Below are 26,459 nucleotides of genomic sequence, written 5' to 3'. Positions count from 1 at the left end.
ATGTCCTATTGAAGCTATTCTGCAAATCTTTTTGCTCTTCTTGTGGGAGGCGTGATGGGCAGATTTGGCTCTTGCCTTGTGCTCTCAGGGCACAGGGGTAAGGGGGGTCATAGCTGATCTCTGCCTCCCACTGGCTGCCCTAGGGTCAGCCAGATTAATGTTTGCATTTTGTTTGATTCATTCACCACGCTATCAGGGTAACCGAAGACAACACGAGTGACATTTATTGTGAGCTGGCCCCTCTTTCATTAAGAATTGGCCTAAATCCACACACATTTAATGGTAATTGCTAGGCAGGCAGTACAGAGCAAATACCTTTTATTTCAAATCCAAGACAAGTCAGTGCTGGCTGATAGTTTGTTGGCGCTTTCCTACATTAATTAAGTACCTCTCATCTAATATTACATGTGGTCTTTCTGAAAACCTCTAGTGAAAAGTCTATTTGTTAAAAGTGCCAGTTGAAGTCAAAACAACATCCAATATTGCAAATTAGGATTCCAGATTCCAGGATGAGATCTATTAGTCTTTCCCTGTTTAACTAATTAAAAACATGGAGGGACAAAATTTGTTTTGTCATTCTTCCGTCCGTAGGAGTCCTTACAGTAGCTAAGAAAAGAAAACAAAATTCCCTTCATTTATCTTAAGATATCGGCCGGCTTACCCATCTGTGAGCAAAGAATGTTTTTGCTTAGCTTGCTTAGCTAAATGAATCTTGTTTCACTTGCTTGCAGCTGAAGACAAATTAGGCTGATTATACACGAAAGGGCATACAGTACATCTAGGAATTAAACTGCGACTGGGTATTTAGGATGAATGAAATGAATAGGCAGCAGCAGCTTTGCGTGGCTGTAAACAATCAGCAGTCCCCTTCTCCTGCAATCTTTTTAAAGCACTTTCAAAATAATCCTCGGTGTTATTCTTGTGTGTAAGCCGCTGGTTTGCAAAAAAAAAAAAAAAAAAAAAAAATCCCCATGCAAACTTTTCCCCCGTTTGGAGGGGAAGCATTGCCGAGCTCAGCAGCTTGCTGCGATGCTGCCTTTCCCACTCAGCGGAGGAATTCCTGACATGCCACGCTGCCGGGCTGCTCCGTGCACAGAGCGTAGAGGCAAGCAACAGCATCGCTCCCTCCAGCAGTTTTATTTCCCACATCTCTTACTCCGTAGGACACTGCAGAATGTGTTCTGTATCTGCTGCAAATGCTTGACAGGTGGTATTTCACATTCACCGCTCTCGCTGGTATCGGGAGCAGGCTGAAATACTGAGTTCTTCACGTGTCGGTGGTTTTCAGTAATTAGCATATTTCAGCCCAAATCACAAACATCCTCCCTTGAAAAGAATGATAATTGGTGACAAAATCCATGGCACGCAGTTACATCAAATGCAAATTTGGGCTAGTAAGATAGATGCTGGGCTGCACAAGGAGAATTAAATGCACCACTGTTAGCAAAAATAATTTTTGCTAACGCTTTGGGCATAATGATTTTTGAGAAGACATTTCTAATTTTAGTGTTTATGTGATAAAGTGGGGATTTGAAATATACAGATAAAAAAAGTCTTATTGGACTGTTCTTGTGGCATACCACTGACCATTCCCTGTATGACTGCTTCTCAGTATGACCATGAAAGATCAATAAATCTTAAACAAAATGGAGATTTAGATGTTCAGTTCCTCCTTGAAACACACATCCTCATTTGTTCTATTCCAGATACTTGCTGAAATTCAGTAATTCCAATTTTGTGCTCTCTCCCCTCACTGTGCATGTAAAAGGGAGGTTGGAGAGTGTCTCTGGTGGTTTTCTTTTTGAGCCAGCACAGGCTTAGGTTCATGCTAGCTTCTTTGCAGTGTATAGTTTTACAGCTCTGTGACCTGAGCAAGGGTTCAGAAACATATTTGGTACTGTGATTGGTGTCAACAGGGGAAAGAAAAGCAATCCCTCTAGCAAGAGAAAACATACGTTTCTTGAATAGTGGGTGTTGCCCATGTACTGAAATCAGATGAAAACTGAAAGGCAAATATTTGTACCCAGATAGGACAAACCTGTCTTTTGAAAGCAACAGACAGCTTCTGGGAAAAGTGGTAGAGGCTTGAACTGTACAGAACCCCAGCACGGGAATTCCTTCAAACAAAGAACATTACTAAGGTGTTTGGAGCTTGCTGACCATACGCTTTTCTACATTATTATCATCTTAACCCTTGAGAAACTACTTGGGTGCACATGGGCGACTGAAAGAAATACTGCACTTATTTTACCCACTGTGACACAGGGAGCCCAAGTCAAAGTAAATAGTAAGCCCAGGTCCTAGGGGTCTCGCTCACAAATACAGCCAAAGCCAGCTTTTCTTCCCATCTCTTGTTTCCAAAGAGTGATTGTTCTTTCCATCTGTAATTGCTTTCCTGTGGCTTGGCCATCCTCTCTCCCCAGCCATCCCCGCCTGTACTGCCATGGCCATCTTCCCTCGCCAGCACCCCAGGACTCTGTCACAATGGGTGTGACACCTAAAGCCTCCAACACCTGCTATGTTTCCTACACTCTGTTTTAGCAGCATGGACAGTCATGGTAGGCTGACTGCCTTCTCATCTCAGCTGCCCTAACACATATTAAGGTTCTGGAGATGCAAGACAGCACCTTCCAGACCACAGGCACAAAAAGTAGCCAAAACTACAGCAGTACCTGCAGACCCGGCCACTCCCTGTTGGCGGAAATGTGATTCTCATCTCAGTAAGAAATCAGAACAAAAGTTTTCTTTCAAAGACTTTCTGACTACAAAAACATGGGAAGCAAATATAACAAGTCAAATCCCCAGGCTGAGATAGCATTGTGAACACAAGGCAGGATATGGCATTTGGTGTGAACTCAATGCTATTTTATTAAAAGCTGATAGGTGCTCATGAATATAAGTAAGCAGTTTTCTTTTATCTAACAGGGGCTTTTTTTCTCTGAAATTACAGGTTCCTATTTTAGTATATAAACTTGCTTTTGATGTATTGATATAACACAGAACTTATCAACTGTGGAGAAAACAAGACAAACCTTTATAATATTGGAGTGGATGTGACACAATTATTGAGCTTTCATGATATAAGCATCATAGCAAAATTATTAACTACAGGAGTGTACATCCAGCTTGCTTTTGAAAAATCACATTCCAAACACACACACACATTTCTATAACAGCCATATAAATAGACATTCAGTCATATCCTAACTTACAAAACATACACTACTGACAATAGTTGTGATAAACCCTTGTCTAACACTGAACAGCTTTGTCTCTTCCCTTGCTACAATACTCTACCGTGCTGAAAACAATTCTGCATGTGCTGCTGAATTCAGGCTCTGAAATCTGAAGACTGTTAGATCACCATGCTGTACAACCACCAAATGCCAGATGAAAGTGTACAGAGCCACCATATTACTCCATTACCAGCAAAGCACAAAAACATCTTCTTTCAGTTATTATTTATACAGCTTTCAAGAGCTGAACTTACTTCCATAAAAGAATGTTTGAGAATTTCCATCTTTATAACACAGTAATGTTACAGGTATCTAAAGAAAAAAAAAAAAACCATAAATGTGACAATTTGTTTTATATGTATTTTGTATATAATTATTAGTTTTTTTAAAATTTAGGATGACATTACACCCACCAGATATGTGAACAATTTGTAAAACAATAGTGCTTTCTTGGTGTCATGAAAGATGAAATTTAATTTAAATCTTACTTTACTGCTGAAGTACACTTAATGTAACAACAAAAAGGAAGACAGCAATGTTAATAGCTGGCTTGCTTTAACAGCCATCAGTAAGTGATCCTCACAATGACTTCACGTGGCACTGAAAGCTGCAGTATCCCCAGAAGTCTACATGCAGGGCAATCTTAAAAAGCAGTCACACAGAGAGAGAGAAACTAGGATCAGAACAGAAGTAATCACAGAAGCTCCATTTCTTTTCCAGCCCTAGAGACATGCCAGTCCTGTCATCTTCAGCATCAATGCCATGTCAGTGAGAGCCCGGCAGCACGGGGAGCCGATGCTCCCGGGGCTCGGCACGTGTCAGGAAATTCCTCCTCTCCGCTGGCTGCGCTGCAGTGGTTGCACTGGCAATAGGAGCAGCTCAGGGAAGGGAGGAGGGCGATGTGCTGCAGGGGCCCGGGGAGGTGGGAAGCAGCTGGGAATAACCCAAGCCACACGGGCCTTCTGCCTCATAGATGTCTGAAGGATCTGTAGGGAAATCCAATATACAGACAAACCAGGGAGTGGCTGTTTTCTGTGACATGCAAAACCAGGCTGCATGGCATACATGTGAAATGAAACCTGCCTATTCATGATGGAACTGTAGTCTCAGTTCAGATGCCTTTCAGTCATACAAGGCCTTCCCAGACAGATGACTAAACAATCACACAGGTAAAAGGTTTAATGAGCACTTTGAAGGCTATCTTCATCTAGAAAGGACCCCTATGCATATATGTAAGCTTTGGTCAGAATTTTAAGTGATTCTTAAAAGGCTGGTTGTTAACAACCTAAGATTTCTCATACAGGGTCTTCTACTCCACTGGAAAACACGGAGGCATTTATAAATTAAATACTTTTTTAAATGGTTGAAAATTGTAGCCTTGGCATCACTGAGATATGCTGACAATCAGCAGGGCAGGTCATTGTTATTAGCCAGAAGCACTGGCTGCCACCCCCTGCTTTCACCATCCTGACCAACTGGAAAGCTTCCCTGGGAAACCAGCTCATGGAGACACCAGCAGGTTCCTCATGCAACGAACAGAAAAAGAACAAAGACAGAATTTGGGCTTATATTGACTAACATTTACCTGCATGTTGTGCATTCAGACATGAAGGGATGCCAAACCACTCCCGAGCCCAGCATTTGTGTGTCCCTAACACTGAGCAGACACAACCTTGCTGATGTGTGAGCCACAACTGACAGCTTGTAAAAGCCCACTGTAAGGAACAGCAAGCCCTCCTGAAAACTTTTCCTAGGATAAAACTGTGTTTCCTACTTTTTTGCAGTGATTTTTGGGTTTGTGGATGCTGCTTGGTGTTTCCCAGCTCTGTGTGAAACTGGGCATAAATCTTGGGTCCCTTTCGCAGAAGCGCGAAAGCACAGACTGCTCACAGCACTCATGACCAAATTTGCAGACTCATTATTTCCCCAAACCATTAAAAATACTGGGTTGCTAATTCTAATCTAACCAGCAAATCTTTCATCCTGGATTTCCTGGGAATAGCCAAGTGGTTTAGGATGCCCAGCAATCCTCTTTTAGGGGAGGTTCAAAAGCTAGGAAAAAAAAAATAAGTCAAACAAGGATTTTCAAGGAATAAAAAAGGTGGTAGAAAACATGAGGCCAAAACGTTGGCTGTACCCACTATCCTCTAATATCTTCCTTTTCATATTATCAAAAGATCAAGTTCTTAAGCCTTCTGAACTCGGATGGCTAGGAAAACCTGAGCTCAAACAGAAGCTGCTAATGAGAGGCATTTCCTAAAGCTGCTTTAGCAGGTGTTTCCTGCTGAAATGGGGAGGGTCACGAATGGAAATCTCATTTGGAAAGTTTCTAACCCCGAGGATAATATTCAGTGGTGCTGCCACTCTCACTGCCATCTGCACTAGAAAGTGGTTCAGATTGAACTAGATAGCACTTGATCCCACTGAGTGAGCCCAATTGTTTGCATTCTTGCACAAATGTGTGAATGGCAGCCTTCCGGCGAAGCAAATGCTGGGTCTGCTCCCTTCAAAGGCTTTGCCAGCGATCCTTGCCCTGCTGGCTTCATCCTTAATTGGCCTACACGGTGGGGAGCAATTAAAAATAAATGGTAGCTTGCTGTGCTGCTGTAAGGGGAAGTTTCCAGGCATGAGCACAGCTACCTTAGTCCATGGCGTATGCCATTCACGGGGAATGGCACAAGGGAAAGGGGAGAGACCTGGCTATTCTGAGTAAGTGCCAAGGGAAAGAAAACCACACTGTAGTCTGCAATAAATCAGCATTAGCTTTACAATTAAAGGTTTGATTGTCTGAGGCCAAAGCATGCTTTCCCTCGTGTGTCTATGGAATGTCGGAATGGCATTTCCTATTATGCCTGTCATCCAGAAATGGGGTTTTTCATACCATCTTCACAACCCCCCCTTCAATTCAGTCTCATCAAAGAGAGAAGAATGGCTCTTATCTGCTCAGAAAAAAAATGTAGCTTCCTCAAATGAAATACCCAATACCAGAAGCTGTAAAACTAGTCTTTAATGAAAGACAACTAATCTCAAAGAAAAGAGTGTCCCATAACTGTGTTATGAGGCTCTCTGAAACTTTAATCATAAGGGGGGAATTTTGAACTAGCAATTAACTTGCCACAATCATCTGTATCAAGCAATGAAGTTTCTTAGACAATTTCCTACTACTTATTAATGAAAGTCTGGCATAAGGATGAAGCGAAGAACATGATCATTTATGGAATTAAAACTTGAATTTAAAATATGGATTTTTGCTACACAGCAACCCATATTTCCATGACATTTAGAAGTGCATTAAAGGAAAAAAAAAAAGAAAAAAGAAAAAAAAAAAGGAGGAGCTGAGAGTCTCTTGATTTTCCTTTACTCCGTGAAGATATTTGACACTGAAGGTGGTCAGCTTCAACCAGGTACTAAGCACGTAACTCATGTCAGCAACAGCCATTTTACAAACATGACATGTATGCCATTTCTTAATGATGAGGTTGCACATCATTTTTTGTATCTTGCTGCTTTACTACAAGGCATCTCTGTGCTTCCTGTATCATAAATGTGTGGTACCTTCAGGGAGGTCTCTTCATTTAGTGGTGGAATAAAAAGGAATTATGTCTGCCCTAGGAAAATCTCCAGTACATCCTTTTATCTCTCTTTGTTGACACTAAATAGAGGCTAACAAAAGGCTTTACTCAGCTGATACCCTGAAAAATTTGTGATGCAGTATATAAGAGCTTAGCATCTCTGGAAAAAGGTACCACTCTTTTTAAGCAGATTCAGTGAGCATGGAATAGAGCTGGCACAGGACACAGACTTCTTGTTGTACTCATTTTTATGCCGAGTGTTAGAAAGAAAATCTAGACACACATCTAAAAATTATTTCTCCCATAACTATCGTGTCCAACTCACATGTTGGAGTGGGGCAGAAAGGTTTATTGGCTATGACAGGGGCACTGGGATTAGATGGCTTTTAAGGTCCATTCCTAGCCCTCAACATTCTAAGACTCTATGATTATGATTCTATGCACTGGTGAAGTTCAAACTCTGTGATTATACACATCTCCCCCCTCCCAGAAAATTACCTAAAAGAAGCAGTACAGACTTTTTTTTTTTTTTTTTCTGTTTCAGTAGATTTCATCCTCAGGGGGAAATTGGATTTCTGCATAGAAGTATCTTGTGTCTCGTGCTGCAGTGTAGCAAACCATCTGAACTGCATTGACAGCATATGATTCATTCAACTGCTGAACTAGGACATTGATGTGCAAGAACATACATTTGCTATACTGTTTGCAGGCACCTCCAAAATTCACCTTCTCCAAACCTGCAAAATTTCAACAGCAGTAGGACACTGTGGGGGTGGCAGAGACACTTTTCATGTTCTCTCCATAGACAGCTGGAGAAGATAATGTAATTTCAAATTCTTCAACAAAGAAGTGTCACTCATCCCAGACACTTTCCTTTTAGTCCATTAATTCCAGATGCAGTTTATAAAAGAGAAAAAATTCAAAATTGGGCAAATCTCTTTAAACCAGATCTGAGCACAGAAACAGTGAGGGGCCAGTTGCTTAGTGATAATCACAAAGGCAAAGAAGGAAATACTGCAAGCCCTGATATAGCTATGTAATCAATGTGAGGAAAAGGCCATGGCCTTGCAAGGGAAAAAACATTGAGCTGGTTTATTCTGTTGCTTGTAAAGATTTCTTATATGCTCATTCTACCTGATTACATTCAACTCTGAGAATCAGTTTTTTTGACTCCAGGATTGATAAAAAATTACTACTAAATAGCACTAGGGGTTCTAATATATTGTTACTATGACCTTTGTAGTATGGTCTTTAAAAATCAAGTTGTATTCCAAAGCACACGGCAATTCACAGCTTTTTTGCACATACTTTTTCTTTCTCCCACATACTTCAAACACAGTGTTTAAGCACTATGAAACATATTATGATGAGGCACAAAAGATGCCAATCATATGTAGGGTGTCCTAAAAAGTTTGTCTGTTCACACTATTAGATAAAATCCGTAAGAAAACTCTAATATTAAAAAGCTACTTTTGCTAGGGCTGGTCTTATCAGCCATGAGGTCACTTATGAGGTCCCTTCCCCACTGCTCAGGACCTTTGACCCCCTGTTAGTCACTACATGGGTCACAGGCAAATGATCCTCCACATGGCAGGAAGATACCTCCAAAATCATTTCTGACTGTTGCCAGTCTCTTCCTGTTTGAGAAGCACTAGCCAGTGCTAGTTTCACTAGTCAGTGAAAACTCACCATTTTTAGTTCCTGACTACAGTGTTTGTGGTTACAGTGGCAAAAATGTGATTTTTAGAATGCAAACTATAAAAATTGCAATTTTACTTACCTACCTGCTAAGCGCTTTTCACATTTACAGATCACTCCAAAACAGAGAGAAGGAAGTGAGACAAAGTTGTTTTTTTTTTTCTTTCTTTACCAAAAGGTTCTATAATTCTTTAGTCAAGAATGAAAGAGGAACACTGCCCTGACCCATCTAACACGACTGACAAAATGAAGGTGCACATAACTGCTAGCGCTGGAAGTTGTATATTTATACAAATTATGCAAACCTTGAGGGAATACAATACAAAACCAAAAGTGCAAATGAGCTAAAGATTAATAAAAACATAACAAAACACCACAAGAGGAAATTCAGATGTTTACACATGTGCATAGGTGCTGCACATGGCTACTTCCACACTGCACAGTGGTGACTTCCAGCGTCCTCGGATCCCTTTCCCTCAATAAACTTTGCATCTCAAGTTGCATCTCACAAAGGGCTGGAGAAGGGATGGTACCGGAACGAGGAGCTGTCAGTCCTGAACACATCCCCCGCTCGTGGCCACCAGTGCAGCACCATCTGCTGGGAACACAAACACTTTGGACAAATCCTTCCAGCACCACCGTTTGTCCCCACCTGTCTTAAACACGACACAGAACATGTCCACCTCCCTGCTTTTCTGCCCTTCTTTTCAGCAAATATGAAGTGATTAAGCACCACAGGCTAATCAGACTATTGCTTGAGCAACTGGCAGCTCAGAGGACTTTGCAGAAAGCAATAGCATACACAGAAAGCTGGCATTTTAAGGTCCTACTCAAGAAGTCATTTCAATACGGTTACAGGTTAGTGATGCCAAAATGAAGCCAGGAACAGGAGGCGGGACCCCACAGACTAAGCAACGTTTTTCAGTGTCCAATCCTTGCAGGGAGACTGGTTTCAGACATTCAAAATTGAGACAGAAAAGGTAAGGGTTAATTCAGCAAAGGAGCTACTAGGTGAGATCTAAGCTAGTGATCATAGCACTTGCTGAGTTACTACATCAGTGTTAAATCTGTGGAAGAATCAGTCACATTTCCACAGTCAAAACTAAGCTTCATTATAAAGTAGGACATCAACATCTTTATTAGCTGTGAAAAACACCATGCGTCCTCCCTGCATTAACAAGAAGAGCCAGCTGGGAAATTTTGGCAAGCTTTTATTTTTTTCTCTCAGAAAAGCATCCTTTGGAGGAGTCTGAACCTTTGACAGAAATCAGAAAACTTTTACCCTGCAGGACAGAATTTCTGCAGCCTCAGAAGGGCTGGTTAAGGGTATAGGCAACACACTGAGACAACCATACTGCCGCAGTTGTGAGAAATACCTCAATTTATCCTTCCTCAGGAATCTCCTCATCCCATCCTGTTGTGTGGCACAGGCATGGCCAGAAAGACATTAATGAAAAATGTTCAAACTTTTTGCTTACAGAAGGAAATACAGAGTAATACTCCTGGAGGTTCCACAGTTTTGGGGTGGGACATTTTTGGCGAAACCTTAATTCTTGGATCTCCTTCAAAAGCAACCCAAAAGCTCTGAAAGCCAAGGATCCCTTAGTATGATGTAGTTTAGAGTGAGTTGAACTAAATGGTATCATCTTAAGGTATAAACTTTACACTGAGTAAAAGAGATGAAAGACAGCCAGGAATTCTCGGCAGGCATTATTCAGTATCAGCTAACTAGTTTTGCATGCTGTAAAGTGGCAAAATATATCAGATTTAAAGACCAGAGGCACTTGGAGAGCCAATTCATCTAGTTTGTTTGAAAAACTCTTCCATTTCTTTTGGTAACCCTGTGGACTGAGTTAGCACAGGCAAGTCTGCTTGTGTGTTCAGACTTTTGGTGAGAATTAACTTTTTATTCACTGAGAATGTTGTCATGGATTAACAATCAAGAAAGGGTCATCCATAATTTTTTTCAAATAAATGATCTCTGTTTATTTATCAATTAATCCAAATATTACTAGGTTTTTATCACCACCTGGCCTCAGATTTGCAAATTCACTACACCACCATCTCATTTGCTCCACAATTTAATTTGCAAGCAGGGCAGCCATTCATTCCTGAAAAATCCAATCTACTAGCCACAGCTTATATTTCTCCTAAAACATATTATGATTCTGGAAAACAATTTCTATCATAAGGATTTCATAAAATAGCAGGGAAAATTGAGTGTATAAATCTATATAAATACCTTACTAGTAACAACCTCTGGCATTTTAATTCAACATAGTTTAGTTTCCTTCTTATAAAAATGGTTTCATTTCACAAAAGGTACATTTTAATATAGGAATTAACAGAGTTTCGATTACTGAATTATCCAGATGAATAATTTGGATTATCCAAATTCACAGTCCTGACAGTCCTAATGAATTTCTTTTTCCAACTATTTTTAGTAACAAAAAATGAACAGGGGGGAAGGTCACTGTGACCAGCAGCGTTCTCTGAATCCAGCTGGTGACTATTTATGGCAGCTATGTACAGTTTCAGTAGACAAATCCACAAGCCCCAAATATTTCTCAAATGCTAAATCAATTAGTCAATATTTAAAGACCATATACAACAAAATCCTTTGTTCAGTTGCCCCTGCAAATGTCACCACTGTTATTTCACATGTAGAGGTCACAGCAGCAACTTGCACTCTCCATCAGCTGAAGCCTCACTCTGAGAATCAACGACACCCAAAATAATTGTCCCTGACCCAAAAGCCTAGTTTAAATGGCAAGCCTCCCCAAAAGGATGACATGAAGTGTTATCTGGAAGGGGGTAATAAAAATGTATAGGTTGTATGTCCTAGTGAATAATATTGCAGGGTATATAATTCCTTTTCAGAGCAGTACCTCTGCATCTCCATTTGACTAATGAGGCGTGCTGGTTTAGTTTGGGTTTTATAGCAAAACCAGACTATATACTATAGTCTTTTTATAGATTATGTACTAATTCATATTATATGGCTTGAAGCCTTCATGCATGGTGAAGCAGCAAGTAGACAAGGGAAAAGAAATGGTAGTGTCCTCACAGAGCATGCCAGGATTTCCCTATCCATAGTCTCCTGCTTCTCCTGTTTATTTTCTTCTCCCAAAATGCAGAGGTTTGCACATGTGTGAAGCCTGGCTGTGGGGGCAGAGCAACACTCCAGCTCATGGGGTCAGCACGTGCTGGTCAAGCAGGTTTACCCATCACCCTGAAACGGTGACACAAAACCCAAGCTGAGTGTTCAAATATGGAAAAGGTGAGGTTATAGCATGGACAGATTCGTTGTTGGAATACCAGTTCTCATTCACATTGGGGTGTGTCCTTAGCATTTCCTCACACATTAAAGGGCACAACCAAGAAAACCCATCACAGAGCCATGCAACTCCATGTGTAGGCTCTTGGCAGTGCAGTAGGTAAAGCTGGACCAACATTCCAAAGTAAATGTAAGGACTCGGTGCAGCCCCTGAACTGTTTACAGTAACTTTCCCATCTCACTCCAAAGAAAACATTTATTTAGAGAAAGAGAAGAGGAGGATGAGGGTATCAGAAGACAGGTCTCTTAAAAAGCAAATGTTGTATATAGTGCCTCACTTTTTTAATGAGGCAGCAATTTGCTAATTCACCTTTCTGTTTTAATAAATACAGCCTGTAAAGTAAGGAAACATACTGTATTCACTGAAGCCTGTAACTACTCCAAAGGAAAAAATGTTAGTTAAAAAGATCCAAACAAATTCCTGATTGGAAATAACTCTTTGTCTCTGGCTATACATACTAATTTCCTCAGCAGACAGGAAAAACAAGCAAACAGCCCCCAGAAAGACCACAATACAGATTTATGTGACAAACCACCACTACCTGAAGATGAAGTATAAATGCTATGGATGAGTGTGGAAAAGACAAGGTACTGAGTGTATTCTGAAGCACAGGAAGAGGTTTCAATTCAGCATTTGCCCAGCCCTGTTTACCTGAATCTCTGCCAGCATCATTCTTAGCCCACATAAGGCAACTGACTGATTTCAGTTGTCTCTTTTCAGACTGTTGAGCATGTGAAATGAATACAAATACCTGGCTTCTTTCACGGTTCAAAACAGAGTAGGAAAATCAAATATAAGCTGCAAAGATACATACCTATTTGCATGTTTACAAAAGCAACTTATATCATTCTAATGTAAAAAAATATATTGTTTACATTTATTTGAAATTTCACTACACAACATAAACTACATATATAAATTATTTTCCTTTAAATTCCCAGGGCCCAAAGAACAGTCCTGAAAAACATTCAGATGTGCCGTGTAAGGAAACATTTTATTCCACGGGGGATAATACTGCTTTACATCTTGTGTGCCCCAACTTTAGGAAGCTGTTCCCTCAGGAACAACATTTAGGCCCTTCTGGTCATAAACCTCTGCCAGCAATTTTAACTCCTGTGGAAGCTATCTCCCCTCACAAACAAGATGCCCCCTGCAACACAGTCTTGCCTGAAACCCTGTTCAAAATTTTATGATCCATAACTTTGTAAACACTGGGACAAGACCTGGTGTTTGACATCTCTATTTTCTTTATTCACTCATGTTTAATAAAGGGTGGGCCTTTATTTCCATGGATGATTTCTTGTCTACATGTATGTCCATCTTCCTGAAATATGCAGGAACTTAACTTAACTGGCCTGGTCTCTATCCCATGACAGTCAAATTTAGACAAAATTCCCCAATATTTACTCAGAGACCAGGAAGGAATGACTGACATAAGCAGGCACACAAATAGTGAACATAACACAATTGCTGCAGCCAAGAAAGAAATTGACTGCCTTGCAGTTCTGACTTGTGTTGGACGGTGGCAACAACATTGCTATTCATTGAGAATTATCACTTATTGCCAGCCTTCTTAGAGGTGAAAGAAATTACAGCATTTGAAAGAAAGGCTCCTGAGGTGCAAGGAAGGTACTTCTGTGTAGATACTGTAAACCAGAGACCTACTCTTCTTCATTTCTGTACCTTGTGCTGTGTGCACACATAATCTCATTTCCTCATGATTAATGCAAAACACTCTAGTTTTCATCTCCAGCAACATGCCAAATGTTGTGAATGTGAAACTACAGTTTTAATTACCATCATGAATTAAAGTCTTTAAACCATCCATATACAGTCTCTGCTCAGAAATTGTTCCTATCTTCATGAAACTAGCACTTGAGATGACTCATTCAGTTGTCCTCAGCTGACTGACCTGGGACCAGGAATATAACTACTCACTTAAGAATTCTACCAACGTAATAGTAATAGTAACAGTAATATTATGCAGAAAACCTGTAGTGGAGTTGTGATTCATAATGGGGTTTCAGAGCTGTTGTGTTATATTATTAAAGAATGTTTTCTCTATATTGTGTCAAAAAAATTGCTCTAGAAAGTGGCAAGGCTGAAGGGCAGTCCAGCAAATAATTCCTCCTACCACAGTGAACCATCTAATTTCTTCAGTAATTACGTATTTGTCTACACCAGCAAGCACGGCAACATTCTGATCAGCTCTCCACAATAACATAGTTGCTTGCAGGGCAATGACTCCAGAAATCATACTTTCCACAGGTTACTGATGTGCTCAGTCTGACCCACCAAATGACAGCCAAGCCAAAGAGTGGGCACTCTTGCAGTTAGCACAGCCTGGAACTTGGGTCATCACAGACAGAACAACAACCCTCATGCTGATAAGAAAAATATTTATCTAGGTGAAGAGGTGAAAAAGAAATTGTCTGTCCCCAAATGCTGTAGGACACACAGAAAAGAAATTTAAATGAAACTGTGTTCTCATACACAGAATGCAAATAGCTGAGATACCACTCAGAGGTTATGACCCAGCCACTCAGCCCAACAAAGTATGAATATATGCAAGTGATGTCAATTTAAGCAAATAATCTCTGCTGGATGCAACTCCATGTTGAATGGGTGCCTTGGTTTGACATAGCATCAACGAATTTTACCTACAACCCTTACTACAGCATCTAATATGTGCCTGGATTATCTGTAGATAATTTTCTGTTGTTTTCAAACAGCATAATTAATAATGTGAAGAAGTAAGCAGAATGCAAATGTAAGTAAATCTCTGATCTACTCTGCTCTTTCCTACACAGCAAGCTGTTGCATTCTTGTATATGTGAACCAATAATGTCAGCTTTCATGCCACTCCTCCCATAGATTACCCTGGATATGTCGGTAGAAAAATGTTCAGTGGTAAAGTACATTCCAAACTGGTTGCATGCTGCTTTGGTTAGGGAAAGCTATATAATTAGTGCACTGCACAACAGTCAGCATGGTTTCATCAGCTGTAGAAGGTACTTCCATTGCTACAGAGCAATACTGCCTCAAAAAAATTATAAATATGTAAGTAGCAGACATTTCCTGTATCTACAGCTCTAAAAACACAGAGTAACTGCAAATACGCTCCTCAGGTTCAAAACTATATATACAAACTATGTGACATACTGGGGGAGGTGGAGTAACCTGATGCTTATGGATAAATCGCCCAAGGAAGAAAAGACACAGCAGGTTGTTCTGAGGCTTCACATTCAGTATGTCAGCCACCTTGACACTGCTAAGCACACAAAGATGTAAGCTCATCCTTAATGGATGACCGTGGCACAAGAAACTGAATGTAGGAGCCAGTCACTTTCAGTGCCTAACAGCAAGATGAATTAGGTCTCAGATTAGGGTCCCAGTTTGCGATTGATCACTGCCACTATTCGAAGTTCAGGCACTCTTTACTTTTCTTAGGAGCACTGCTAAAGACAATCCCCCACTGTTTCTTCAGTCAGTCTAAACCACAGGAAAGTTTTCTATTACTGTGTTTAGTCTTCACCACTCCCTTCTTCTTTTAAAGAGTGGTTTTCTGAAGCCATTTGGGGTTTTTTTGTCTGTGTTCTGTCTAGCACTGTCTTTTCTGATTATTTATTGGTTTACTGCATTCTATCTATACCTTACTGCACCACTACCATTTCTAATCCTGTGCCTTTTCTAGCTCTGATTTACTCAACTTTAATTTCCTCTTTTCCTTTCTTTTTTAACTTTCTCATCTAGAAATAATGTTTTATAATCTTTTTTTGTCAGCAAGATGGAGGTGTCACATACTTGCTGGTGTGCAGATGCTTTCCTTCTAACTCCATCTTTTCCATCCTGCCACTAGAAGGTGTTGATTCTAAAGGAAGACTTAGTGGTAGGTACGTGGTTAGTATTATCTATGTGAAAGCAAAGATAGGCTTTATTTAGAGAATTTTAAAAATAAATTGAGACTGAATGTGTTGTTCTCTACTTGACTAGTTAATCCTCTATTGCTTGTGTGTTTTTTAACTTTCTAATGCCATATAGCTAGCTAGTTTATTCTTAAACTTCTAAAAATACATGAATGAAAGGGAATAAAACAGAATACGAACTTTACACGGGAGTTCCCTTATGGAACCTTAAAACCGATTACTGCCACCTTCTGTAAGATTCAGATCAGATGTGATCATCTGGAAAGTCAGTCTTCCAGAATAAATGTCAAGCAGCATAATTACCCAAAAAAAGGCAAATTTTACAGATGTCTTTCAAGGCTTGCAAAACCCAGTGTGATGGGTCCTTATCCCTCCTATGACTATCTTTTGACAGAAACAGAATTGCCAGAGGGAAACACTGATTCCATACAATCAATAATTTTTATTTTCATGCTGTCACAATTCAGTAGCAAATTAGGAATCAGAGGATCTACCAAGAAATGCCAGATGGTTCATTACGAAGTATAGCAGCTATCCTTTTTCCTCCAATGACTCATTTTAAACTGGTGGAAAATGAAGTTACTTTAATCTGCCCTGTACAGCTCTATAATAAAAACAGACACGCAAATAAAGGTTGCGGTATCAAGCTACTCACTGGATTCACCTAGCCTGCCATGCAGTGTAATCATTCAGCAGTTTCACAAAACAGATCATGTATTTCCACCAAGGTATCTTTACTCTCACCACCCTACTGGCCCTTGTCTAATGGAGTTCACAGTGTCAGGGCAGACAAGGAAATAGCTGTCAGTATGAACTGGGTCAACACCTACACAGGGGAGATACCAAGGACTTGAGCTGACCATGAACATTGTACCTCAAAGCCAATACATGGGCAGTTAGCAGCACTCTCATTAGATGCCATGTCAAAGGTGGCTCCTGACTCAAGAGCCTGGAAGTGAAAAGCAAAAGCAATTTTAGAGGGATACACATGAATGGCTTGAAAGAAAAAGCAACTTCTTACTTCAACCAATTAGCAATACGCCTATTTCCAAAGCAACCACAACCACGTATTTGAACAGAAAATAAGGGATAAAGAAGTTACTAAAAAATCATATCAATATTTACTATCTTTGGGTTCTAACTTTGCAAAACCAATAGCTCAGAACTCTTAATAAATCCTTGGGATTATTAAAGGATAGTTTCTTAGACATACTAGGCTGAAACTCTTTTCTTTTTCTTTTTAGTTGTACCACTTTAGGGATTAATTTGGTGTGTTTAAGAATGTAACAGACTAGACATATTCTTCTGAGCTCAGTCTCAGTTATTACAGCACAGCCAAACTCTTATCACTGTGGTTTGCTAGAGATAACAACTCTATCCCTCAGCCAAGCATAAAGATGCAAGCAGTGTAAAAAGAAGTGGTCCAAGGGGACATTTTTCACCTTGCTTCACTAAAAAAGGTTCATTTTCAAGTTAATTCTTTCCAACTCCCTAACCAAAAAAAAAAAAAAAAAGGACAGCTTAATTCCTACTGCTAGGTGAGCATATTAGCAAATTCTAAAATACAGCCCAATAAGAAATTTATATGATTGTCTCACCTATGTAGCTGGATTATGTGTTTATAAAATTCAATCTTTCAAAAACTTTTGGAAGATTGCTCAAGTGTATCAATATTGGACCTGCAGCCACAATTTCTCCACAGCACTAATGTAAATTACATCAGTTGGAGAGGTAAGTGCACACACTCCTCTGAAGAAAAAAAAAAAAAATTAAGGGTTTTACATAAATGTAGTCACACAAGTTCCTTTTTCCCACTTGAAAATTACCAGGCATCTCTAAGCATCCTGGTAATTCTGGGGAAAAAAATATTTTGGGCACCACAACTGCCTTTTACTTTCAGACACCTGGTACCTCATTATTCTATTACTGTCTTGAAGTCTAGAGACTGAACAAGAAATCATTGAAACAAAGCAACGAATCAGCAAAAGTTGAATTAGTTTTAAAATTTAGATATGGCATTGAGATAGATAACTATAAAACTCAAGAAGAACATGTACTTATCTTTATCTCTAAACAGGATATAATTTTAAAATAAAGTTTAAACATTTCCTTGCAATATTAGTAATTCAAATGTTGTTGGAATGTGAAAATAACTAATTTTTCATCCTTAAGCTGTTTATACGATTTTTGAAAGACTTTTCCACTTTAATAACCTACACTTTTAATAAACACTTGACACAGGATTTCTTTAAATATGCCTATATATTAAAATTCTCTTATCTTTCAAGTATTTTTAAAAGATGGTTAAATTGATCCACTTTGCAAGACAATGTTTATACTACCTCTTTTTAGCAGTATTGTAAACTGAATGCAATCTGTTTTTTAAGATAATCCACAGCTGCTTCAAACTGTCCTTTCTGAAGCTCTAGTGCTTTTTTCAAAGTACTTTAATGAAGAATGCCTTTAATTAGTATTCATTTCAAGTAGATTTTTATTCATTTCATAAAAATCTGGTCTAAGGAGACTTCTCATCATTGCAAATAACTGACTAAATACTAACATCCTAAAAATTAGAGCTAGCAGTAACATAATTCATATGCCATTTTCCCAGATTTTCTTTACTACTGCTTTTCAGCATATCTTCATCTTGCTATAAAACTTAAAAGACTCTGTTACACACTGAAAGAGGTTTGAATGTTAAGGTTAAATGGTTAAATTTCACCAGAGCTGAATGTTTTATGTAATACCAACCTCGCAGAACACTGACAATGATAAATATTGTGCAATTAACTCCCTTTTATTGGGTCTTTTCTGTCCCAAGGACCAGAAGCACAATACTGAGCCATGGGAGAAAATGCCTAAGAAATCTGTATTTTCTGATTTGATTAGCTTTAGTTAGCCATTTGCTGACTTTTTGTACTTAAGCATGTATGTGCAATCTAAAAAGACCATAAGAAAATTAAAGTTTCCCAGCCTTCCTGTTGTTCTTTCTTCATCTATGGAGAGATTTTAGCAAAAATGCAATGTTCTCTGTCTTTATTTGGACTGAAGTGTATTATCTCTACCTCTGGATGGAGAAACAGATGAAGTAAGGTACATGGGCTGAAGCCATATAGTGAGCCAATGCCAATTAGTAAAATAACACCTTTCCAACTACTCTTTAACTTCACAGTACTGCACTTCTAGCAAGTTGTGATTTAAAGTGCCTCACTTCTTTGCATGGATCTCAAACTAGGATGTATGAAATGTGAACACCAGAAAGCACTAAGCCATGGTGAAATGAATTTGAGTAAGGCATTTCATCAGTCAGAGACCAGCTGAGGAAAACACTGCTTGTAGGATACAGTCATTTACCAACCATGTGCAATTTTGCTGACAGCATTATGAGCATTATTGGCTTTAGAGTACCACTTCATTAAGTTTAATAATTCGGGATTTTCGTAACACCTGCCACTTAGATTCAGTCTTCGTACAACTTTTTTTTTTTTTAAGCTAACTTCTACATGTTCACATTATCACGCAGTGTATGGTTTTGAAGCTTTGGTGTTCTCTACATGTGTTGAAACTATCACCCCACTCAAAGCCCAAACAACAACTTCTATTGTTTTCTGACTATATCATCTTTTTGAGTGATTTTTTTTTTCCCCTAACTCAAGTCGTAAGAAGCTGTGTTATTTGAAATACAAAGTTGATGTCTTCAGAACAAGAGACACATGGAGCTCTTAGAGCAGGTCCAGTGGAGAGCTTTAAAGTTGATCACAGAACTGGATCATCTCTCTCACAAGGAAAAGCTGAGTGAGCTGGGCCTGTTCATCCTCCAGAAGAGATGGCTGAGGGGGATCTCACCAATGTCTGCCAGTATCTAAAGGGGGGGGGGGGGGGTGCAAATGGAGCCAGGCGCTTCTTGGTGGTGCCTAGCAATAGGACAAGAGGCAACAGCCTGAAAGTGATGCACATTAAACTCCGCTGGAATGTAAGGAAGAACATCTTTACTGTGCAGATAACCAAGCACTGGAACAGGTTGCCCAGCGAGGGTGTGGAGCCTCCCTCACTGGAGATATTCAATAACTGTCTGGACACAATCCTGTGCCATGTGCTCTGGGATGGCCCTGTTTGAGCAAGGAGGTTGGACCAGGTGACCTCACTGTGGTCGATCCCAGCCTGACGCATTCTGTGATTCTGTGAAAGAACCGCATGGCCCCTCAGTGTTGGCGAGCTTCTGAAGCGCGGTGCTCGAAGGAAGGAATCACTGAGGGGGATGGGACACCCGAGGAAATGGGCGAGCCTGGCTGCTTACCCACAGGACTCCGAGCTCGGGGTGAACTGGGTGTTTGCTCACAAGCTCTGGCAGTTCCACACCGAAGCCGGTACCTTGGCCGCCCCATGACCCCGCGGCTGCGGCTGTGCCCGGGGCGGGCCCACAGCCCCGCACGCGGCTCCGGGCTCCATGGGGGCGGCACGACGGCTGCGCAGCGCAAGGCGAGGCACGCCCGCCTGGCCGGGGGCTGCCGACAGCGGGGCACGGCCGCCCGGCGGAGCCGCGCTCGCCGCCCCCAGCGCCGGGCTTGAACCGCGCAGGCGGCACCGCTGATCCGGCGAGAGGGCGAGCGCAGCCAGGCGGGTGTTGCTGCCGCCTCGCCGCGCCGCGGAGCCGCCCTCACGCCGCCGCACCACCATTGCCCGCCGGCGCGGCGCAGCTCGGCTCTCGGGGCGGGCAGGCGGCGCTCGGACGAGGCGTCGGGGGACGGATCGGTAGACGAGGGCAGATAGTGAAGGGGAGAGAGAGGGGGGGAAAGCGGCGCGGGAGGCTGCAAGCAGCGGCCTTCTTGAGTCTGGAGAGGTGGGAGGCCGCTTCCTTCACCGCCCCGGTCTGTTAGAGCTTGCTCCGGGTGTGTGTTTGGGGGTGGGGGCAGTGAGGGTGTCAGGAAGGGCTTGTCGGTGGCCGTGGTTTTTGTCTGGGCCGCCTGGGCTTCCTTTCTGTCGATCTGGGCTCCCCCGACTGTCCCCGGAGGCGACAGCCGTGGGGAGGTTGTCTCCCTCTCCCAGGTCGGGCCTGCACCCATCGTGGTGCCGGGCTGGAGAAAGGTGCGCTGGTGAGTGGGGTTTGTGGGTTCTGCTGCTGTCTCTGTGCCGCCGAGATGCCGCAGCTGAGGTCAGGCAGAGTGGTGAGAGGCAGCGAGGTAAAGCCATTTGACCCGGAGGTCAGCAGCCCCGGCTTTTCCCGGGCAGGGTGTGAGTCAGAGGGGAAACTGGTAGGCGAGCAGAGTCGTCACCGGGCACCAAAGAGAAAGCCTGAGCAGCCCTTACCTTCCTTTGCACAATCTGCCAGGGTTTCTCAGGCTTTTTTTGCTCTTCCTGTGCCCATTCAGAAGGAGCAAGGTGACAAAAGACAGAAATTCCCAGGTAAAAAAACCAAGGGAATCCAGCACAGGAAGTTTCCCAGAAGAAGCAAGGCTGTACCTTCACTAGTTTCAGAGACAGCTGAGTGTGAAGATTGGCAAGCAGCAGCCACGGCTGCACCAGTGTGCTGGGAAGAGACTCTGAGAGGGACAGGTCAAACTCAACAGCTGTTTTTCTCAGGAGCTCCTTTGCAGAAAAAATTCTCAGCAGAGATTGAAAGGAATGAACATTGCTCAGAAGACCTGAACTTTTCTGGCTTCCACAAGGGTACAGGGAGCTCAGAAACAGAAGGCAAACATTCCTGTATAAAAATAAAATTAAAAGTCCCATCCTTGAAGAGGGAAATTGAGAGCACAGAGAGACATGGAATATCCTGTTTTCCAGAACCGGAAGTTCTTCAACCCAAAAAGATCACATGGAGTAATGAAATGCAATGTACTGACTGCACAATGACACAGAATATGCAAATTCCAGATTTTAGGAAGAATTTGGGTGCTCAGGAAGCTGTGCCTGAACCAAAACCACAGGAAGAGGCTGATACACTAGAGAAGTTGAATGCGTATCCGTTAGTTGGATCAAGAACACTAGGGACACAGGAAGAAGAAAAGAAATGCTTGGGCAAGAAAGATAGGAGATCAGTGGGGAAACCAAAAGTACATGATCCCATGGAGAGTTCTGCCTTGCTAAAACAGCATACACAGTGTCCAGAGTCCAGGAAAGGAGCGCTGTACAGAAATGCCTTGCTGCCACAGCAGCTGCAGGATCTGAGCGGACAAAAAAAACCAACAACCAGAAGAAAGACTCGGAAGCGTTGCATGAAAGAAGAGCAGCAGAGCTCAAGCCCTCAGAAACGGCCAGACAGCCCAGGGGAAAGTGGTAAGCACTGGTAACTTCATTGTAGAAGTAGTTTTAAAGAATTTGGGCTCCCAAATTGGTCCTGCGGTAAGACCCCTTTAAAAACTGGGTGCTGACTTAGTTTGAGAAAAGCTAGGGTGTACTTCACAGTACTGTTAATACCACAAGTCTTAGAAGACATATTTTCAGAAAGAGGAAAGGCTTTTCCGAAGGAGAAAAGCAGTCTATTTAACATGAAGGAGAGGAGACCAGTTAGCCTTTCAAGGGGGTAAAGAACTGGAGGGAGGAAGAGAGAGATGAAGGGATATGGACAGAAACAGGCAGGCTGTTGGTAGGAAGTGCTGGGAGTTTGTTTCTGTCAAAAGCATTCCCCATTTTTTCAGAAGTGATGAGCCACAAGAAAGAAAGGGGGCAGTAGTTTCAGCAGTGCCAGAATAAAAGACAGTTAATTCCTCATTCATCTATTATCTGTTTATTTTTGATTATGTATGATGCTGTCTTGTTACAGTGTCTGCTTTTATAGGATGCTGGGGTTTGCTCTCAGAACTTTTTAGTTGGCATTTTATGAAAAATCCCAAAAGATGTAGAAGCAGTGATTGTGTTTTGATGTTTTAAGAGAATGTTGAATCAAACTGGAACAATTCTGAAAGAGGAGTTTTTAAGGTCTCTTTTTTTTTCAGGATGATTGTCTAAAACCATTCTTTTTACTTTTGAACTGGATACTTTCAAATGACATATACTTACTGTAGATAATTAATATTTTATCTAAAAACCATATTCTGAAAAACTGAAGTGTTAACATTGTGTTTTACCTTAAAAACAAAGGTCTAAAAAAACCCCAGCATTATATTAGTATGCTCTTGTTCATTCTCTAGTCTAAATTTTCAGATATACAGTTTTTACATAATCTGTATTTGCTTTTAAATAAAAAGTAGTAGTATCTAAAAATACAAGTCCTTCAATTTTTCTGGATCTTCTTGATCAGTCGGATGCATTTGGTTGGACTGTGTCTCTGAAAGATATTCTTATGAGTAAGTGTTCCTACTACAGAGAACCTGCTGTGTAAACAAAAGATTTTAAGGCTGAGCATGCAAACAGCATCTGCATTTTCTTGCCAGATTTGCTCTAATTTGTTTTCCACCTATGTGGAATGCACAACAAATACACAACTTCCAGTCTCCTTATGACACCATATGGTTCTGTTCCTCGTTGCATTTGTTCCTGAAAATAATACATCCTTTTTACTCTAAGTGTCCCAATAGTCCCATTTAAAAAAAAATCATAAAACTTCACAGAAATATTTTTGCCTTATATGGTGTCATATTCTTTAGCAGCCTTTAATGTTTGGGGTTTTTGGTTATCTTTATAAAATAGGGTAATTTTTTTTTCCTAGGAGTTTTCTGTAATGACACTTCTTTGGTTTTTTAATCAGCAGAGGAACCGCTGAAAGCAATTGAGCAAGACTCTGGTACTTCACAGGCTGTAAAGAAGGTTAAGACAAAGCAAAACAGCGTAGAAGATTCTAAGGAAAAGGAATCTCACTATTCTAGATCTTCTACAGTTTCTACTTCAGGTGACACTGAAAGCAAGAGCTTTTTGTGCCATGCTGTAACAAAAGAGCCGGGTGTGCAGTGTAGAAAAAGGCAACACAGATCTGGTCAAATTAAGCACTTGCGAAGTTTAAGTGTGACTGCAGCTGAAGAAATGATGAATACATCTGCAAAATGTGATGCTAAACATGTCCTACACCATTGTAGTGGCTTGCTCTGTGCAACTGAAAAAAATCCAGTTGTGGTATTAGAGCACTGTAGTTACATCAATACATTAGTGAAGCCTTCAGCTAGTGGAACTACCAACACTTATAAGTTAAATGGATTGTTCTGTGTAGCCCATGGTACTGGAGACCTGAATGATAGAATTTGCATCACTAATAGAAAGCAAAATAAGAGATCACTCATAAAAGATGGTTTATCACCTAATAAAGAAAAGAATGAAAATGAAGAAGACTGTGTTTCATGCTGCCTGAGTGAAAACAGTAAGTGTTTAAGGGGAAAAAAGTGGAATATTGGTAGAAAGCCTAGAAAAAAGATGAAAATCACAAAGAAATCTGCAGACATGGCTAGTAAATGCAAGTGTGAGTTACAAACAGAAGCAGTAGTTGCCATGTCAAGCTCATGTTCAGTTTCAGGACTAAATCATACAAATACAGAAAAAAATACTCAGGAGGTACAAACTGTATCAGCTTGGAGAAAGAACAGTACCCCATTACTTGCATTTGAAACGGGCTTTAAGAAGACATCTGAGCTCTCTGCAGTAGTAAAAGTAGAAAATTCAAGCAGTGTGGCACATTATGCCTCAGATAGCCTTCGAGCGTTAGCTCAGATCCATGATGTTCCTGATCATCACAAAAGCAAGACAGGAAGAAATTTGAACAAAGTTACTAAGAAGTTGCAGCAGTTTACCTGTCAAAGAACAATACCCATGACTGGTAAAAAAGTTTGGCCTGTTGAATCTTGTGCCAGGACTTCTGAATGGTTTCTTAAAAAACATAGGTCAATCTCAGAAGGAAAAAGACTTTTAAAGGCTGCTTTTGAGGATTCCTCTGGTAAAATCAGTGTTAAAGCTGTGGAACATAGTGCAGTGACTGGGAATGTGAGACAGCTGGATTTCCATACATCATTGGCAGAAATTACAAAAGAAATTACACATAAAAAGATGGATCTAAATATTGACTGTCAGGCTTCACTTGAAACAATGGAATCCTCTTCTGCAGATATTTATGAGACTTTGACAGTGAACAATGAAAATGGGGAATCACCAGTTAATACAGATAAAAATGCCATGGTTTTAAACCATGATGATGTGCAAGAAGTTAAAGCAACCTTGACTTTTACAGCAAAACCAGAAGATGAAGGAGATGTAACAGAAAGAAACCTGTCTGTGACAGTCCAGAAGGACACAACGAAACTAAAGGATAAAAATGAAGGAGATGTGATGGACAGAAACCTGCCTGCAACAGTCCAGAATGGTACAATAAAACAAGAAGATAAAGATGAAGGAGTTGTGACAAACAGAAACCTGTCTGTGACAGTCCAGAAAAACACAACGAAACAAAAGGATAAAAATGATGGAGATGTGACAAACGGAAACCTGCCTGCAACAGTACAGAATGGTATAACAAAACAAAATGATAATAATGAAGGAGATGTGACAAATAGAAACTTGTCTGTGACACTCCAGAGTGGTACTTCTTCAAGTAACTCAAACAGTATAAACTTCAGCCCTAAAGTATCAGTGGTGAACCAGATATTTTCTGATTTAAACCTAATTAAACCATTAGCCTCTGGAAACCTGACAAAATTCAAAATTCCTTTATGCAAAAACAAACCTAAATCCAAGAAACAGGAATCTGTCCATTCATTTGAAAGAAAAATTTGTAGTCCGCTAGAGCTTCTTGAAAGTACTAGTCCAGGAAGGCAGAAGACAGGTGAAGAGACTTTCTTGGTAAAATCTGAGCAGCGTCCTCTTTCTGTCATGAGTGATGCTACATCTCCAGATTCCATACAGAAAAAAGCAGATGAGATTGATAGTAAGGACTTCCAGCACAATGGCTCTGTAAACCTCTCTGATGAGATGTCTGTGTTTCCTGAAAATTTTTCTGCATATCCACATCCTCCTCTTGATGGACAGCCAGAGCCATCTCTGCCTGATTTCTATGGTACTGAATGTGTGCTGAAATCTAGTTTTCCTGATCATTCTTGGAATGCAGTCGACCACCTTACTGGATTAGAAATAAATGGTGATAGAAAATCAAGAGGGGATTTTTCGCAACACGAAAGTCAAAATTTACCGGATATTCTTGAAGCTTACAATCAAGATGTTCTTGTCATAGATGTGATTCAGGATGACCCTGACCTTTTTGGAGCCAGTAATCAAGAGGAGCTTGCACCTGCATGCTGTGAAAATTGGGCAGTGAAAGCATCCTCTGCAAACTGCATTGAAGACACAGAGGTGTATAGTAAGCCTGAGTCTCCCATTACCTCAGAAAAGACATATTCAGTAGAGAGTAGTTTTAGGTATGCATATAATTCTTTTTTTAATCACAATCTTCCCAAGTTCTTTTATCTCCTATCCATACATGCTTTGGTTGTAGTGGTCAGGCTTCATTAGAGAATTCCACTAATTTCTGTTGAAATTACTTCTGTATTTGATTTCGAGTGTCTTAAGTTTGATTCAGCTATGACAGTAGTCTGTCAGAATGCAGATAAATTATTTGTTCTTCATAAGAGCTGTGATAAACTGAATTGTAGGACAAGGCAGTCCTAAAGGGCTTGTATAAATGAAGTGAAATATGAAAATAGAGCTAATTAAAAATAATACTCTTGATTTGAGATAGCAGATATCCCTTTGAAGCCACTTTTCTTAGTTGTAAAG

The 26,459-nt window shown here is 40.7% G+C and overlaps 1 protein-coding gene across 2 annotated transcripts in view; it reads left to right on the top strand.

Moving 5' to 3' along the window:
- The first annotated feature begins 20,215 nt into the window (after nucleotides 1–20,215).
- TOPAZ1 (testis and ovary specific TOPAZ 1) overlaps nucleotides 20,216–26,459 on the top strand; it is a 35,747-nt gene continuing 29,503 nt past the window's right edge. Inside the window, exons 1-2 of one of the 2 annotated variants that reach the window (XM_030265021.4) lie at nucleotides 20,216–22,046; nucleotides 23,458–26,101. In XM_030265021.4, the coding sequence (XP_030120881.4) occupies nucleotides 20,909–22,046; nucleotides 23,458–26,101 (3,782 nt within the window). In that variant the 5' untranslated portion in view covers nucleotides 20,216–20,908. The remainder of the gene's footprint in view (nucleotides 22,047–23,457; nucleotides 26,102–26,459) is intronic. The other variant, XM_030265022.4, reaches the window with a different exon arrangement.

The sequence above is a fragment of the Taeniopygia guttata genome, chromosome 2 (assembly GCF_048771995.1).
Source record: "Taeniopygia guttata chromosome 2, bTaeGut7.mat, whole genome shotgun sequence".
Classification (NCBI taxonomy): domain Eukaryota; kingdom Metazoa; phylum Chordata; class Aves; order Passeriformes; family Estrildidae; genus Taeniopygia; species Taeniopygia guttata.
This window is presented reverse-complemented; position numbering and strand designations above follow the sequence as displayed.